Below are 18,616 nucleotides of genomic sequence, written 5' to 3' on the forward strand. Positions count from 1 at the left end.
CCATGGGATTTTCCAGGCAAGAGTCCTGGAGTGGATTTCCATTGCCTTCTCCGTTGCTTCTTGACCTGCATACAGATTTCTCAAGAGGCAGGTAAGGTGGTCTGGTATTCCCATTTCTTTAAGAATTTTCCACAGTTTATTGTGATCCACACAGTCAAAGGCTTTGGCGTAGTCAATAAAGCAGAAGTAGATGTTTTTCTGGAATTCTCTTGCTTTTTCGATGATCCAGTGAATGTTGGCATTTGATCTCTGGTTCCTTTGCCTTTTCTAAATCCAGCTTTAACATCTGGAAGTTCATGATTCGTGTACGATTGAAGCCTGGCTTGGAAGATTTTAAGCATTACTTTGCTAGTGTGTGAGATGAGTGCAGCTGTGTAGTAATTTGAACGCTCTTTGGCATTGCCTTTCTTTGGGATTGGAATGAAAACTGACCTTTCCCAGTCCTGTGGCCACTGCTGAGTTTTCCAAATTTGCTGGCATATTGAGTGCAGCACTTTCACAGCCTCATCTTTTAGGATTTGAAATAGCTCAACTGGGATTCCATCACCTCCAATAGCTTTGTTTGTAGTGATGCTTCCTAAGGCCACTTGACTTTGCATTTCAGGATGTCTGGCTCTAGCTGAGTGATCACACCATCATGGTTATCTAGGTCATGAAGATTTTTTTGTACGGTTCTTCTGTGTATTCTTGACAGCTCTTAATATCTTCAGCTTCTGTTAGGTCCATACCATTCTGTCCTTTATTATGCCCATCTTTGCATGAAATGTTCCCTTGGTATCTCTAGTTTTCTTGAAGAGATCTTTAGCCTTCCCTATTCTATTGTTACATTGATCACTGAAGAAGACTTTCTTAGCTCTCCTTGTTATTCGTTGGAATGCTGCATTCAGATGTGTATATCTTTCCTTTTCTCCTTTGCCTTATACCTGGGAGTTTGTACATTTTGACCTCTTCACATATTCCTCCTATTCCTGAAGCTCTTGCCCCTGACAACCTGTCTATTCCCTATATCTATGAGCTTTTATTTATTTAGGTTTCACATAGAAGTGAGAACATAGGGTGTTCGTGACTTTGGTTCACTTAGCACTAGTACCTTCAAGGTCCTTCATGTTGTTGCAGATGGAAAAATTTGATTCTTTTTCATGGCTGAATGTTCCATTTTACACACACACAGACATGTATTTCACATTTCCTTTATCCATTTGTCCATTGATGGATACTTAGATCTTTTCCATGCTTGTCTGTTGTAAATAATGCAGTGAACATGAGCAAGATAGTTTTTTTTTTTTTCCCAGATAAATATGCAGAGGTGGGGTTACTGGATCATATAGTAGTTTATCATAAATGTTTTAATTCTTTCTAGGTAACCCTTGTAATAATTTCAAGAGCTTCCTGGCATTCCATGGAGATAATATATCATAATTTAACCAACTCTTTCAGTATTGGGCATTTAGGCTGCTTTCCATATTTGAAATTATTCTAACTTTAGATTCCCATCAATAGTTCAGTCACTCAGTCGTGTCCAACTCTTTGCAACCCCATGGACTGCAGCATGCCAGGCCTCCCTGTCCCTCACCAACTTCTGAAGTTTACCCAAACTCATGTCCACTGAGTCAGTGATGCCATCCAACCATCTCATCCTCTATCGTCCCCTTCTCCTCCTGCCCTCAATCTTTCTCAGCATCAGGGTCTTTTCCAGTGAGTGAGTTTTTCACATCAGGTGGCCAAAATGTTGGAGTTCTGGCTTCAACATCAGTCCTTCCAGTGAACACCCAGGACTGATCTCCTTTAGGATGGACTGGCTGGATCTCTTTGCAGTCCAAGGGACTCTCAAGAGTCTTCTCCAACACCACAGTTCAAAAGCATCAATTCTTCAGTGCTCAGCTTTCTTTATAGTCCAACTCTCACATCCATACATGACTACTGGAAAAACCATAGCCTTGACTAGATGGACCTTTGTTGGCTACGTAATGTCTCTGCTTTTAAACATGCTGTCTAGGTTGGTCATAACTTTTCTTCCAAGGAGTAAGCATCTATTAATTAACCCAATTAGTTAATTAAGCATCTGTTAATTAACTATTAATATAGAGTTATTATAGATTTAAAATTTTAGATCTATTATAGATTTTATAATTTATATATAAATTATAATTTAGATATAAAAATTTTATATAAAGTTTTTTATCTTTATTATAGATAAATGAACCTCTTTACATTTTTATATTATCTTCTACATTTTTAAATGTAGGAAAATGCACACACTCTAAAATTTGCCGTATTAACCATTTTTAAACTGTATGATCCAGTTGTGCAGCCAGTTTTGAGAACTTTTTCATACCCCTTAAACAGTAACTCCCCATTTCCTGCTCTTCACAGTGGCTGGCAATCATCATTTTACTCTTTATTACTGTGAATTCGGCACTCTAGAGACTCTATATAGGTGGAATCGTGCAGTCTTTTTCTTCTTGTGGTGCCTTATTTCCCTTATCCTAATATCCTCCAGGTATGTCCATGTTGCAGCATGTGTCAGAATTTCCTTCATTTTTAAGGCTGCATAATATTCTGTTGGGTGTTTATACCAAATTTTGTTTATCTATTCATCCATCAGTGTATATTTGGGTTGCTTCCACTTTTGCCTGGGAACAATACTTCTATGAACACGTATATGCAAATATTTCATTCAAATGCTGCTTTCAGTTCTTTTAGATATATGCCTCAAGGTGGATTTGCTGGATCATGTAACATTTCTATTTTTAATTTTTTTAGGAACTGGCATACTGTTTTCTCTAGTGGTTGCACCTTTGTATATTCCCACCAACAATACACACAGGTTTCAATTTCTCTACATCCTTGACAATGCTAGTAATTTTCTTTTCTGTTTTTTTTAATCTGTTTTGTTTGTTTTTTGGTAGTAGGCATGCTAATGGGCTTAAGATGTTTTTAAACAATTTTTTATATAGAATAATTTCAAAAGGAAAAATATTTACTTTGATTTGAGTGGGATAAACTCCATAAAAATTTACTTCAAAAAATGGGTTTCAGAAAATTGCAGTTCAGTAAAATCTATTAAGGCTTTTGAACAAATTTACTGGTATTTATTTTTGTGGAACTAATTTGGCCACTTTTCATTAATTTGTTCCTTTGAACACTCATTTTTCATACCAGGTATAGCATTGTGATAATAGAAAAAACATTGTCCCTGTCATAAAGGGGATTATTTGTGATTAAATGCCACATATTTGCAAATTAGATGAAAAAATGAATATGTTTTAAAGTAAGTGTATATGTGAGAAATGGGAGGTAAAGAAAACCCTTTTTTTAAAATGAAAACATTTGTAGGCTATTTTTTCCTCCAAAGGAGTAGGCTAGCTTGCTTCTGTTTTCCTACAAAGATGAGAGTTTTAGTTCAGTAGAATAAATTCTAATGTTTGAATGTCCATCCTTTGTAGTATAGACTAATACATACCACCACTGAGTAAGACCTTTGTGTACAGTTACCCCTTATTTTCTACGTGGAATTGATTCCAAGACTCACTGTGGATACCACAGTCTTTGGATGCTCAAGTTCCATACTCTGCCCTTTGTATCCATAGATTTCTCATTCGTGGATTCAATCAGCTGCAGATCCTAAATGTAGCCCCAGTCTGGTTTGTTGATTAGAAGCATAAATAGATTGTTTTTTTGGCGGGGGTGGTCTTTAATAGGGAAGGTAATGTGGTATTGATATTTGTGATTTTCATAGTGAATAACTTGTCAGATCTTGGAAGTGAGAGGTGATTGTCAGCTATCTGCAGCACCTAGAAATAAAGCAACCATCTTTGACTTGGTTAAGTAGCATCCTTAACCTCCCATAGACAAGCTGTTTACTGATTAAAACACCAGCATGCGTTAATGGTAATTTCTGATATTTGTACTGAAAGCAAGAGTATTTCAGTATGAAGGACTCTCAAAGCTGCATCATTTTGGTTTTTTGTCCCTTCCCACCTGTGTTCTCACAGCCTGAAATGTATAATGTATAAATTATCAGTCTGTCTTGGAATGTCTTATTTCTACTTAACTTGCAGAAAAGAAAAACCCAAATTCAAAAGCGGTATAGATGTGAAATAGCCACCTTTGTCAGATAGATGTCACACGATATGGTTCCTTCTGTTAATATGTATTAGCCTTGGGCTATAGAAGGTAGTAGAGTCATTTTCAAAAGGAAAAATGTCTTGAAAGAAGATCCTCTATAGTAGCCTCACGCAGTTAGAAGTTTGTGGGGATTCTAGGTGCTTTACATGTATTTCAGGATCATTTTGTCTAATTTTATGCCATAATTTCGTCCCCCAAAGCACCTAACCTGGGAGAACTGGTAAGCTGTAAACATAATGATCGGGGGAGGGTGTCCTCCTTCCTGAGTTTTTAATGGGGAGAAGGCCATCTGCTTCTCCCCATGGAAGCGTTTCCCTCTTGCACATGAAGCCAGCCCAGTTAGGGGCTGGAGCCACAGGAAGAGGCCTCCTGCTTGCTCCTCACTGCTTTACCTTTCATTAAATTAATAAAGCTCTTACTTTATTTACAGTTCAAACTTACTATTATTTTACCTAAGGTCACTTAACTCAGAGGCGAGCACCTAGAAAAATTTTTTTGAGTGGCGAGAGTGATAAAGTGAAAAAAGGCAAGAGTGAACCCCTTAATCAAATGGTGTGTTGAAGTGTTAAACTTGATATTCTTTTCATTTGAAGTATTTTCATTGAATTAATGAGGCATAAAAATGCTAAACATATATATTTTAAAATTTTTAAATGATCCCTCTGAAACCTAACAGCTGTTAGTGCTGCCCCTTAAGTAGGATATTTTTTGTTTTTGTGAGTAAACTGTATGTGTTTTGCTTTAAGACTCCAGCGACTACTCTGTAGATGACGACTGCCTAGTGAAACTGCTAAAAGGATGCTGCCTGAAAAACTTACAGCGGCCCTTGCAAGCAGAATTGTGCTTCAATTATATTGTCCAAAGGTAAAAGCAGACAGTGAAACCAGCTTGAGTGCAAATTGCGGTTTCTGGGGAATCGCTGTGAGAAAGTGATGCTATTATCTCTGCTGCTAACCTTTTTTTACTTGGTGGTGTCAGAAAGAGAATCCAGTAATGTTTTCTTTATTCTTTGAGAAAGAAATGATAACCTAAGTGAACATGGCTTTATGCTTTTCCATGTGGTGTTTAGAGGTGACTCACGAAAGCTATATTTACAGCCAAGCTGACAGATGTCTGTCTAAATTCTGGCAGTAATGTACTGAACATCTGATACTTTTTTTGATTTGTGCACTTGTCTGTCATTCATTTATTCTACCAATATTTGAGTACCCACTATGTGCCAGAAACTGTGATCCTGAATCCTAGGGTTTCAGAGTTGAATAAACAGACTAACCATCATTTGATAATTTGGCAGGAAAGAACAACTGTGATAAATGCTATAACAGCTTCTCTTTTGGCAAGGGACATTTTTCTAGGATGAATGAGTATTATCCCCTCAGTGGCACTGATGATGATGTCCTGCCCCGTTGCTAATTAGAGAGTTGAGTCAAGGTTCTGTTGCCTGGCCCTCTTCTCTGCATCTGGAGTCGCAGATGCAGTTATCTACAGGGGCCAGACAAGTAACCTTTCTGAGTGATGGTGGGAATGTGGATTAGTAGGCACTGCAGATCAGGGAGATTGTGTGGTCTCTCCAAAGAGTACCGCCAATCTTGAACTCAAATTGATTATTATTCTTGACAGTGTGGGCCCACTAGTAATAATCCCTACTATTTACCATTGAAAGCCTGGAATCTGAATTTTATGTAACATCTTCTGATTTTTAAACCTTGGCTCAATTTTTTGGAAACCATTCTGTATACCAAATAAGTCACAGCCACAGACTTCTGCTTGACGTCTTCTGTTCTATATCATGTGCTTTCCCATCTATAACTACTGATCCTCTTCTTCTGACCATATTTTCTGAGAATGTAGGAGGACTGCTGTCCTTAAAAGAAGAGGAAAGACTCAATGTCTATTTCTCAAATTAATAATATGCTGTCTTTAGTAAATATGTTAAAAAAGTATCCACTGAGCTCCCTTTTATTGACACTGTTATTAGGATCAAAAGGATGACTTATTTGGGCTATTTGTTGTGTCTTTTGAATCTCATAGTGGATAGTCTGCTGGTGTGTTTTATAGTTTTGGATTGTGAACTCAACTTCAATGAGTTTTATCTTGAGACTCCAGTGAGGCTAGGACTGAGGAAGAGTCTCTTTCTAAGCACTGTGCTTTTATTTCTGCCAGATGCCCCAAAGGCTTTTCTCACCCTGGGCCATGTTCATGTTAATTTTGTTGCTTAGAGGTTCTTGGATCATTTAGGCTACATAAATTTGAATTGCAAATTCAGGATGAGGACAGGCCCATTGATTATTAATTTCTTAAGGGATTTGCTTTTTCTTACTACCTAGAGAATAGGCCAGTCTTCCCAGATGGCGCTAGTGGTTAAGAACCCACCTGCCAGGGCAGAAAACATAAGAGACATGAGGTTTGATCCCTGGGTCGGAAAGATCCCCTGGGGGAGGGCACGGCAACCCACTCCAGTGTTCTTGCCTGGAGAATCCCACGAGTGGAAGAGCCTGATGGGCTGTAGTCCATAGGGTTGCAGAGAGTCAGACACGACTGAAGCAACTGAGCACACAGAGTATAGGCCACAGAGCCAGCTGTCCTTGGCTTCCTCCTGTGCCATGAGTGGGTTCTCCTCTTCTACCCTTCCTCTGATGGAGCTGGGCCCCAGCTTTCTGTAGTGGTCTCAGCCCCTGCTGTACGTATTATTATGTGGGCCCAAGGTCTCACCTCCTGTGTGGACAGAGACACGAAGCCTTGGCTGAAGCAGACCCAGGAGTGCTTTGGCATCATCGACACAATTAGAGTTCTGGTTTTGTTTTCAGTTTCAGAGTCTTCCTTATGTTCTTGTGAGCTGAGCTCTCCTTTTAAAAGGGTGTTGCTCTTATTTGTTTCAGTGCTAATAGATGTTGGAAAGTCAGATAATTTTCATAATCCTGCTGTAAACAAGTGTTGGCCCCTTCTTTCTTGACATTTTGAAGCATTATAAGACAAACAGTGTAAAGAGAGTTAAACCTTAGTGAAAAATAAGTGGAGTAATTTTCTAAATGGAGTCATTTCTGAACATGTTCATGGTCTTGTCCTTTCTAGGATAATCTTCAAAAATCTGCATGTTTTTATCTACGTGAAAGGCAGGAAACAATGTTCAGTGCTGGATTTAGACTAAGGAATAAAATAAAAGTGTAATAGAGGAAATCCCTGGTGTTCCAGTGGTTAGGACTTTGTGCTTCCACTGCAGAGGGCATGAGTTCAATCCCTGATTGGGGAACTAAGATCTTGTATGCCATACAGTGAGACCAAAAAAAAAAAAAGTAATATATTAAAAGCATACTGTTTATTGCCATGGTTTATTATATTCTTTAACTGTATAATGACAGCTTTCCTCTAGTAATAGACTTAGTGCTGTACCTGTTTTGATAAGAATGGGGAAAAATATATATGTTGGAAAAGAATATGTTCCTTCTTCTGTTTAGATTTAATTACTTTTCATTCACTCTTTTAGTGAAAAGCTACTGAAGTATGACCACTACCTAGTGCCATTTACTCTGTTTGAATTGGCATTTTTGTATAAAAACCAAGGAGAAATTGACAAGGCCATCAAGGTCCTAGAAACTGCAAGGTAAGTGGTGGTAATGGCAGCTTGATTGCTATGGAGTCAGGAATATCAATACTATTTTTACAACAGCAATAACTTGATACACTTAAAGATGAACATATCAATGAAAAATTATTTATTCTATTACCTTTGCTAACTTATGCTTAATTTCTACTTGTGGCTTTTGTTGGAATTGTGCAATTTTCAAGCTTCTTAATGCCTGACCCTATGACTGTTTACAAATGTTGTGATTTGGGGGAACCTACAGGACAGATTTCTAACCTATTCTCTTCTGTGTCAGGGGTGAGAAAACTTTTTCTGTAAAGGGGCAGTCAACACTTTTGGCTTTTCAGTAGAGGGTCTCCATTGTATTGAAAGTGGCCATAGATGACAATATGTAAATAAACGGGTGTGCCCAGAGTTGGCCATAATTTTGGTTATAGTTTGCTGACTTTTGGTATATTCCACCATCTCTCTCATTTCATTAAAAAGCCTCTGATTTGAAGAAGCCCTTTGAATCTTCTTGACTCTTTCTTCTTTCTGGCTATTGTGGCAATTTCATAGCACTTTATCAATCCTGGTAGACAATGGCGCTCAGATTACCTGTGATCATGGTTCATTTATTGGGGACACAAACCCTGTGGTCTGCTTGCTTTGAACACTACTTGCAGTGGAGAAAGAATGCCATGATAGCTCTAGGCCATAACTAGCTTAATAACTCATTGGTTTGTTCATTTCCTTAAATTTAGCAAGTATTCACTCAGTACCTATTATGTGCCAGACACTAGAGAAGGTTCTAGACAAACAACTGTGCATCAACAGGCAGTGTTTCTGCTTTCTAAATTGTGGGGTATTGGTAAATACACAGATAAGAAAAATAGCAATGATTTATGCTTCGTTGAGATTTATGATATGATACAAGGTACCTGGGTGTTACTATAGATTGAGTTGATTCTGAAAGGTTTCCTTGAGGAGGTGCTATGTAGTTGAGATTATCATAATTAAAGCCAATCCTGAGAAGATCTGTCACCAGAAGACTGGATGAGGAGCATTCCTGACTGGGGATAGGAGGGGGAGGGTGTCAAGATACTAGGATGACAATGATGCTTTACTGAAATGCGGAATACTTAGAGGAGCATGGTTGAAGAGAGGAAAAAAAACATATTTCTGTTTGGACTGTGTTATTTTGAGGTGCCTATAGGTATTCATGTGGAGATAGTGAGTTGACAGTCATTTATATGAGCATGGAGTTCAGTGTAAAGGTCAAGGCCAGTTGTAGATATTTGAATGTCACCAGGACACTCCATTGTTCTTGCCTGGAGAATCCCAGGGACGGGGGAGCATGGTGGGCTGCTGTCTATGGGGTCGCACAGAGTTGGACACAACTGAAGTGACTTAGCAGCAGGACATATTTAAAGCTGTGGTGGGGTCATTTGGGGAAAGCTGTATAGCTAGAGAAGGAGATCCAGCACAGAGCCTTGAGCTATGCGGTTATTTTAGAGATTAAATAGTAAGATTAAGAAGTGGCCATGAGTTAGGATGACATCCTCCAGAGCCAAGTGAACAAAATGTTTCAAAAGAAGAGTGGGAGGTTATAAAGATGGTTGCCAAGAGGTCAAGCAAGGTGAGACCAGAGAAGTGGCAGCATGAAGATCATCAGCAGCTTGGACAAGCGAAGTGAGAAAGTGGAGTCAGCCATTCCACTCTTTTATTTTATTAAGCTAGAGATATGAGAAAGTCACTTTTAAAGTTAGTTTCTTGAGAGTGAGTATGACTGCCATTTCAGCTAATGTTCATGTATCTTCAAATCTAGCCATTGGCAAATTTGGGACTAAAAGTACTGTTTCCAAGTATTTATCATGTGGACATATTTAGTGTTATCAAACGGTAAAGAATCCACATGCAATGCGGGAGTCTGGGGTTTGATACCTGGGTTCAGAAGATCTCCTGGAGAAGGGAATGGCTACCCACTCCAGGATTCTGGCCTGGATAATTCCATGGACAGAGGAGCCTGGCAGGCTACAGTCCATGGGGTTGCAGAGAGTTGGACAAGACTGAGCAACTTTCACTTTCAAGTAATACATAAGGCAAATATATAGCAATGAAAATAAAAGACCAGTAATTCACTGAGAAAAAGCAAGACCGGCAGTGATTAAAAAGTCAACACTAACTCAAGACAGTGCTAGTGATGCCAACATAGATAAACTTCCCAATAATTTCAAGACTGTTGATTATCTGCAGTTTTCCTTGTACAGTAGCTTTGCAAAGCTGCCGAGGTTAATTAGGGAAATACTCAGTCACATCCTTCGGTAAATTCTAGTAAGATGTTGGCTTAGCTTATTAGTAATAACCCTTAGCAAGGTTACCAGTAAGTAACCCTTAGACCTGTATAACATACAGGGCTGTAGAAAGAAGAGAATGCCACTGCAGAGAAAGATAGAGCTCTCCCATGGGCCAAGGTGGTGTGTGCGAAAGTAGAGCCCAAGATCCAAGCCACTCCATTTTTCTGAGTCTGAACAGTTCTAGCAAAGAGAAGTCAACACGGATGATATAAGTGAAGTTTTAAAGTAATCTGTGGATTTCTAATTCCCCTCCTGACATTGTCACATAATAATTATTGACCAAACCATTGATATTTGCCTGTGAGAACTGGAATAAGTAATTTTGTTGCTACCAAATAATCCTACTATCTTTGTTATCACTATTGTTTCATGAGTGTGTGTGTATGTTTAACTTAAATTTTTTCTTGAGGGGGTGAATGATCCTATTCACCTTGTTTATACGAGGTTGCCTAAAATTTCAGCTTTAGAAAAGGAGGTCAGCTATTTAAAAATAGTTCACAAAATTTTTTAAGCCCTCAGCATAACCTTCTTGCTGTTTGGGAGAAGTACAAACCTTGCTATTCAAAGTAGGATTTTTAGACTACCACCTGGAAACTTCTAGAAATACAGTATATTGTCATCCCCCTCTCCTCCCAGGAACAGAATCTGCATTTTAACAAAATCCACTGTTATGCATAGTGATGTTTGAGCGTAAATAAAGAATGAAGGTGAGAGGAAGGGGAGGAGGGTGGCGGTGCCCTGGTTTATAAAGGAATTTTGACATTAAAATTTTATTGTTATCTGTCTTTAGAAATAACTACAAAGATTACTCGCTGGAGTCCAGACTACACTTCAGAATTCAGGCAGCTCTTCACCTCTGGAAAAAATCGTCTTCAGATTGATCAGAACATGAAGGATGGAATTTTCTCTCAATTTGTACCGGCATCTATAGATATAGATTAGGCTTCATATTAAAGTGGAAAAATGATCTTGTGAATGAGAGACAGAAAACTAATTTTACTGTCAATATTTTCTATAATTTGTGTGGTTTATTCTTGGTCTCCTTAAGTGTTTTTTTTTCTCTGTGGAATGATGGTCAGTAATATCTTGAAAACTCTTATATTTTGCATCTTCAAAAGGAATTTCAAATTAATTTAATTGGAGAGTGAAGAAGTCTTTTAAAGGACTCACAGGTACAATAAAGTCTAAATAGATTGTTTATTTTTTTAAATGTGGAAATGAATATCATGTAAGTAGTAAATGGCTTATAACCTGAGCCATATTTAGATTTGTTGGAGAGTTAAACTTCAGAGATAGTTTGTTGCCTAGAATAGTTTCAGAAAGAAAATAAGAAAAACCTACATTCAAAAATAGCTTAATCATTTTCAGAAAACTCCTGAAAAAAAACAAGTAATGGGTGTGTACAGGACAGGTAAGGTAGGTAATTGGTTGAAAGGCCTGTATCTAGAAAAGATGAGATGTTATTATTGTTTTTTATTCTTCATATAAGTTAAAGGCGGTGACATTTTTGAGAGACTATCCTGTTTTTGAATGTACTTAAGTCTATCATTATTATAACAAAACTCAAAAAATTCCATGTATCTAAAGGGAAAATTTATATTTTAGATTATTCTCAACCTTAACCATGAGAGCTAAAAAATATACATTGATTATTTTTCTTATAAAGTTCCTGCTGCTTTAAATGATATCGATAATTTTTACACTCATAATGTTGGTGTGTAAGGTCTAGTTTTCTAATCTTTCTAGCACTGTGATGTTTCCTTGTAAATATCTGGACTGTGCTTAGTCCTTTAATTTGCAGACACAATCAGGGCATAGAGTGGAAGAGAGCCTGACTCTGTATGGTGCTGGCTCTGCTATCAGCAGTTACCAGGGTGACCTTTAGGGAGTTTCGGGCTCTCTCCGTCACCGTATTTTCCTCATCTGTGAAATGGAAAAAGAACAGACGACTTTCAAGGTCTCTTTCAGCTTTATAATTGTAGGTCAGTGTCTTAGGTATTTATTTTCAGCAACCAATGTTAAAATGTTTAATCCAGACCATTCCCACTTAGTGTGCATTTTATTTTGCGATCATCACTGCCTCCACCCCCGCACCCCCACCCCAGCTCTCCAATATGTATATGCAGTGGCTCAGGACAAGACTGCATACAGAGTGGCAAAACACGATTTATGAATCGATGAGTCAGGATATTGTCTTATTTTTGTTATGAAGAATACCTGGTCCCGGAAGCCTCCGCACGTGGGCAAAAACAGCGCCTGACTGGCAGTCAGGAGCCCTGCACTGTTAGTTAATAGTTCCTCAACATGGAGCAAGTCATCAACCCTTTCTAGGACTCACTTTCCCCAATGGAGATAGCAACACAGAGCCTGGTGTTTGTGAGGGCTCAATGGAATAACGTGCGTGATAGCTTTTTTTGTAAATTGAAAGGCTGTGTGAATATGAGTTGTAATAATTATGATTTTTATGTACAGATTACAGTATCAAAACTAAAGTATTGGCTGAGTCTGTGGTCTCTGATGTAAAAGGAAAGAAGCGTGGAGATTCAAACAAGTTTGGATTTATTCAGTGTTTAGCACTGACATGAGCTCACATTGTGAATTTGCGCCTTGATGTTTATTTCCTATTGTAAGAACCTGTGGGCTTCCCAGGTGGCGCTAGTGGTAAAGAACCCACCTGCCAATGCAGGAGACATGAGATGTGGATTCGATCTGTGGGTTGGGAAGATCCCTGGAGGAGGGCTTGGCAACCCACTCCAGTATTTCTTGGCTGGAGAATCCCATGGATAGAGGAGCCTGGCGGGCTACAGTCCGTAGGGTCGCAAAGAATTGGACATGACAGAAATGTCTTTGCACACAGGCACGCACGCGTAAGAGCCTGTATCCAGCAGGTATTTGATCCTATTTTCTTCATCGTACTAATTCTTGGCCAATACAGAGAATGTATTTCCAATGGAAAATGATGAATTCAACTCTAGTCAGAGTACCACCCTTTCAGATAATATAGGTGGTAGATTTCCTCACACACTATTAATATGAATTATGAAACTTTATGTGAGGACCAGACAAAAGAGGAAATAAATTAACTGCCATTACAATTAGTAGTGGAAAATCTGTTTAACAATTTCTTTAAATATTACTTGGGAAAAAAGTTTCCAAATTCCTTAGAAGAGCTTTGGTAGCATTTTTTTTTTTAATTTAAAAAAAAAAAAAAAAAGCTCATTGCTTTTCTGAGAAGCTGTGAATCAGAGCAAAAGTAAGTAAAAAAAAAAAATGCTGTTTCTAATGTAAAATGGAAATGGTTTAAGTTAATGGAGGTTATTTTTATTTTAACTCAACATTACCAGAACAAATATAAAGAATTCATATCTCCCATTAAGATTTTTCCTTTGTTATTTGTTCTTATTATATTTGTATTTTTATTTCCTGTCTGCTAACCTATCCAATGGATTTTTAAATGTTGTAGTATCATTAATGCTACAAATATTCATCTGTTTCCTGCCATGTTCAAGATACCATGGCAGTACTAGTTTCTTGTGACCTCTGCTTATACTGCATTTATGGAGTTATTTTGTGACTCAGGGTGTTCTGTGAAGAATGAGTCCCGAAGTGACAATGTTTTATCTGCTGTTTTAAGGGGCATTTGTAAGGAGGTTGGGCTGCCAATGTGTCTGACAGTTGGTGCAATTTGTGTAATTCTTGGTATAATTGCCTTAAATTTTTTTGTTTTTTTAAATGAAAAGCCAGAGATTAGCTTTATGTAAACTTAAGATCCCTTGGAGAAGGGAATGGCTACCCACTTCAATATCCTTGCCTAGAGAATTCCATGGACAGAGGAACCTGGGGGCTAGAGTCCATGGGGTCGCAAAGAATCAGACATGACTCAGCAACTAACAAACACAAACTTAAGACTTAAATAGATTAGCCTTTATAATTTTGGTGACAAGGAAAGCATGATAATGGTATGACATGACAAAGCATGACAATTCTGCTTGACAATGGGAGATCAACTGTATTAGCTCTTAAATGAACATATGTTTTAATGTTTCTTTGCTTCTTCTGGATATAAGAAGGTCTCAAGTTATATAGGAAAAGGAGGTTCATTGATTCTTTGTCTCTACTACAAGTGAGTAGAAGCTGTGGGTGAATTCCAGATTAATCAGAGTCAAAGATTATTAATCGTTGAAACAATACAAGAGTATAACCATCTCTTTTGCAAAGGAGTGAGTTTAGCAGAGCTATGTGACCATCATTCCTACCTGACCTGGAAGCTTATGGTTTGAGCTTTGAGGTCACTGTGAATCTTTGTTCAGATTCAAATCAGTGGGATTGTGTAAAAGAAGAAAGTTACCGCCTTTCAAAGAAAAGTGTTCTCTCTTTTGAAGCTACTTTTAGAGGCAGTTACATTGTGATAGGCACTAATAATTGCTGCTGTTAATACTCATTATGATTTCACTTCTCATCCATTCTTTAAACCGAGTCTGTTGATGTTTCTGAATAGAGATTTTTCTTCATTTGAACTTTAAAAATAATTTCAAAAAGGTCTTTAGAGTCAACTGAAAAAATTTATGTCATTATTCTGATTAATTCTTCATTAATATTTTTTGTATTTGTGTTTTTTCTTAATCCATATTTATAAATCATAAATTCAAATACATTTAGTTAAAATAATCTAATGAAGATTCCAGTGACTATTCTGATGCCCTCAGATTTTGTGATTCATAGGGCATGGAATGGATCTCAGAAAATGTATCCACCCCAGCCTCTCAACACTCTTGTTTCTCCTTCAGTCCTGCTCTGCCCAGTTATGGCAGCCACCGGCCACATGTCGCCATAGAGCACTTGGAACTTGGCACATGTTGGAATGGTGCTGAGAGTCAAGGAGCATTCATTCTTACATGCCTTCCCCTGTCATGCTTCCTGGGGTTCTGACTTATTCCTGCTGCCTACTGTGATCACCTTAAATTACCTGTCATGGTTCAAATATGTATCTGTGAGGTTTGCTTTTTCTATTTAAGTTCCTATAAACTTTTCTTTCATTATATTTCTTCTGCAGATGGTCATCAATCATTGGCCTGTTTGACATTATTATTCTCTCCCTTCCTCAGTTCCTTGCATACTAGACTGAGAGATTTTATTTTTAGGATTATTAGCTTAATCTGACTTTATAGACATTCCTTACTTTTTGAGATGTAACAGCACAAACTCTTAGTTTGTAGACGAAGAGACTCTCACTTTTAAGATGTTAGATTATATGATTAAAATATTTTCTAGGATTAACATTATTCTGAAGATTTGGGTGACCACTTCAATCTCCTTATGTTATTAGTGTTTCATCATTGACTCAGCTAGGCCAATATTCTCCTTTAAAAATTTTAGATACTAGTTACCCATTTAGAGAATAATTTGGCAAATAGTTTATTTAAAGTTGTGTGTTTTTCTTCTGCATATTATGTTTAATGTGTGTATGACATCTAAGTGATATGCATACATATAACTGACATATTGTAAAGCTCTTTAGACACTTCCTATGGGGCTTCCTTGGTGACTCAATGGCAAAGAATCCACCTGCCAATGGGAAGGTACCCTGGAGAAGGAAATGGCAACCCACTCCAGTATTCTTGCCTGGGAAATCCCATGGATAGTGGAGCCTGGTAGGCTGCGGTCCATGGGGTCACAAAGAGTCAGACACGACTTAGCAACTAAACATTTATTGGTCAGATACATAAATAGATAGAAAACAGCTTACAAATATTAAATAGATAATATCATTTTATACTGTTCTTTCAGAAGGAGTCCAGGGTTTTCTCCCATTTTCCCTCCCCCAGATCAATTATTTACATATTTTTTCTTTATATTATTAGATTGCTTGTTATAAAACCCTGTTTCTGCCCCTCATTGTTGGTACTTTTGTCTTTTAAACATCCCTTAGACTTAGTTACTTTAGAATGTTGACGTGTAATGAAAAGGACACACCAGAATTTAGCTTGAGGAGCAATAACTTCTGTGTTGAGTGGTTGCTGTTTGACCTTGATGTTAAAGTCCATTCCAGTCTGTTTGTAATTTTGTAACCACAAAAAGAAATGATACAGGGGCTATGTAGTAGATTGAAAAGGCTGAGCAGGTTCTTGGCCTGATCTATCCCATAGGACAATGTGGATCTAGCTTCACAGGAAGTCCAACCTTCTGTCCAGTTTACAGATGTGTCAGTGTAGTAATACTGTAACACAACTCTGCATGGAAGAAATTAAAGCAGCCACCTCACTGTATTTTGCTAATAAAGAGAGCATACCAGTGCCTACAGATTAGATATCTCATAGGAAAACTGAAGGTACTTTAATACCTTCATTATGTAAAACCTAGTTGCATATTAATATATAATGTACCTGATATGTTAATCCAGTAGTTCTTAGATACACGTAATTTAAATGATGAATATAAGGGATGCTGGTATATCCCGGTGGGAACTTTTGTTTTACTGCTACTTAATTTTTTTTTTTTTAGCAAATTAGTTTTAAGTTTTTAGTTTGTGTTACATCATTTAGGGGAAAAAAAGGTTAGTCGCAGTGTAACAACTGAAAACCAGAGAAACTGGATAAAATGAACATGTTAAAGAATATTGCTTATTTCAGTTTTAAAGGAACTGCATTATTTTGAAGTGCTGGACCGTCTTCTTCATTTTAAGGGAAGACTCTCCCTGCTTTAGAGTCGTGCATTTTAATTCATTCTTGTCTGTATTGGAGCCAAGTGTCTGGGTAGCAACTTTGGGTATAGTAAAAAAGTTTAAATAATTTTTGTTAGTTCACTTTTTTTCTTGAAGTGATTTTTTTCTTCATAGTGGACAAATGTTTCCTATATAGTGCTTTAAGAAAGTAATTTACACATAAAGAGAGATTATGGTAAAAATTATAAATCTTAGGCTATTAATTTAATGGCTTCCAAAGACAGTACCATTGGGTTCTGTGTAACTAAGATTGGTGGAAGGAGAACACATGTGTTTCACTGTTATGTGCTATCCAGAAAAATTACTTAATTCTCAACAGTGTATTGCGTTCTCGTGTTATGTTAGGGGAGAATTTTATAACTAGTTTATTTTAAAAGTTTCTTCCTTTGCTAACTGCCAACATCTGAACACGTGAATGAATACCAGCAGATTCATTTGTATACTAGTGTTTTAAAATATTTATTTGCAGATGTTTATAGAACTCTTGAATTTTTTGATGTAAGTTGCTGAATCATATGTAAAGGCAAAATATATATTTAATAAGTGAGAAGTATTATTTTATTACTGAGGCTTATTTCCAAAGCAAATTTATTTTGTAGGTACTTCACTTGGAAAATTTTGCTTTGACTTAAAATGTACAAACATATCTGTCTAGAGATCTGGTCACCTAAAAAACCTTCATGTTACCTTGACATGTAGGGGAATTTTAATTATAGGCCATAGCATTTTTGCAAATCAATATTGGTTTCCTGTTGAATCATCAGACCTACCTGTATGTACTTTAAAATTTAATGTTTTATTAGTAAACATTTTCAGCATTTTATCTCACTTTTTCTCTTCTCATTACATTTGAACTTAAATCCTGTCTTCCCCATTCCCAGTGGTCACAGTTTTACAGAGCCAAATATGTTTAGAAATGGAAGATGTGACTTCTAAGTAAGAGGAATGTGTTTAGTAGCATCCATCTGCTGATCAAGTAGGCCTTGGATCTGGTGCTAGAAAGTGAAATGGCTTGTAGGTATAAAAGCATTTTATCAGTATAAGTCAAGAAGAAAGAAGAAAACTGTGAACTTCCGATGTTTTTTAATATCAAAACTGTTCCAAAATGGATGTTCATTTGCTGATTTTGTGTAATGTTATCATCTATGATGTGTAAGCTCATGCTGATATGAGATATAAATTTTCAACATGAAGATATCAGTTCCTGTAGCCTATTTTTAACATTAAGACATTTTGGAAAACAAATATCATCTTAGAAACTGTATTTTTAAGTGCAAATAAATCAGCCTATCTTGAAAGTCATGTTTTATTTTTCATTCCTCAGTATTACAGAATACTCTGCATTATTAGATGTGTGGTTAAGTTGCTGGATACTCTTGGAATTCTTTATTTTCTTATTGCTTTGCTGCTTTACCTACAATGTGCAATTGAATTGTTATTTAAATAAATTACACTTGATAGAATTAAAGTCTTCTGGTTGGTCTACATGTGAAACATGTACACAGCACCTGTTTTGCTGATATTTAATTGTAGTGTGATATACACGTGAATGTTTGTTTCTTGGTAAGATGTTTTTATTTATAGCTGATTTATAGTATTACATTAGTTTCAGGTGTACAACATGGTGATTCAGAATTTTAAAGGTTATACTCCACTTATAGTTATTATAAAATATTGGCTATATTCCTTGTGCTGCGTAATATATCCTTGTAGTTTATTTTATATATAGTAGTTTGTATCTTTCAATCTCCTATCCCTATCTTGCCCCTGCCCGCTTCCTTTTCCCCACTTGTAACTATTAGTTTGTTCTCTGTATTTGTGAATCTGTTTCTTTACTGTTATATTCAC

The 18,616-nt window shown here is 37.0% G+C and overlaps 1 protein-coding gene across 1 annotated transcript in view; it reads left to right on the top strand.

The window, feature by feature from the left end:
- The window catches only part of LOC120863678 (tetratricopeptide repeat protein 39B-like), a 150,146-nt gene extending 132,080 nt beyond the window's left edge, over positions 1–18,066 (top strand). The window contains 3 exon segments of the mRNA XM_040240133.1: positions 4,875–4,992; positions 7,613–7,729; positions 10,838–18,066. Of these exon segments, the coding sequence (XP_040096067.1) occupies positions 4,875–4,992; positions 7,613–7,729; positions 10,838–10,928 (326 nt within the window). The 3' untranslated portion in view covers positions 10,929–18,066.
- The last annotated feature ends 550 nt before the right edge of the window (positions 18,067–18,616 follow it).

This window comes from Oryx dammah, unplaced genomic scaffold, assembly GCF_014754425.2.
Source record: "Oryx dammah isolate SB20612 unplaced genomic scaffold, SCBI_Odam_1.1 HiC_scaffold_1, whole genome shotgun sequence".
Classification (NCBI taxonomy): domain Eukaryota; kingdom Metazoa; phylum Chordata; class Mammalia; order Artiodactyla; family Bovidae; genus Oryx; species Oryx dammah.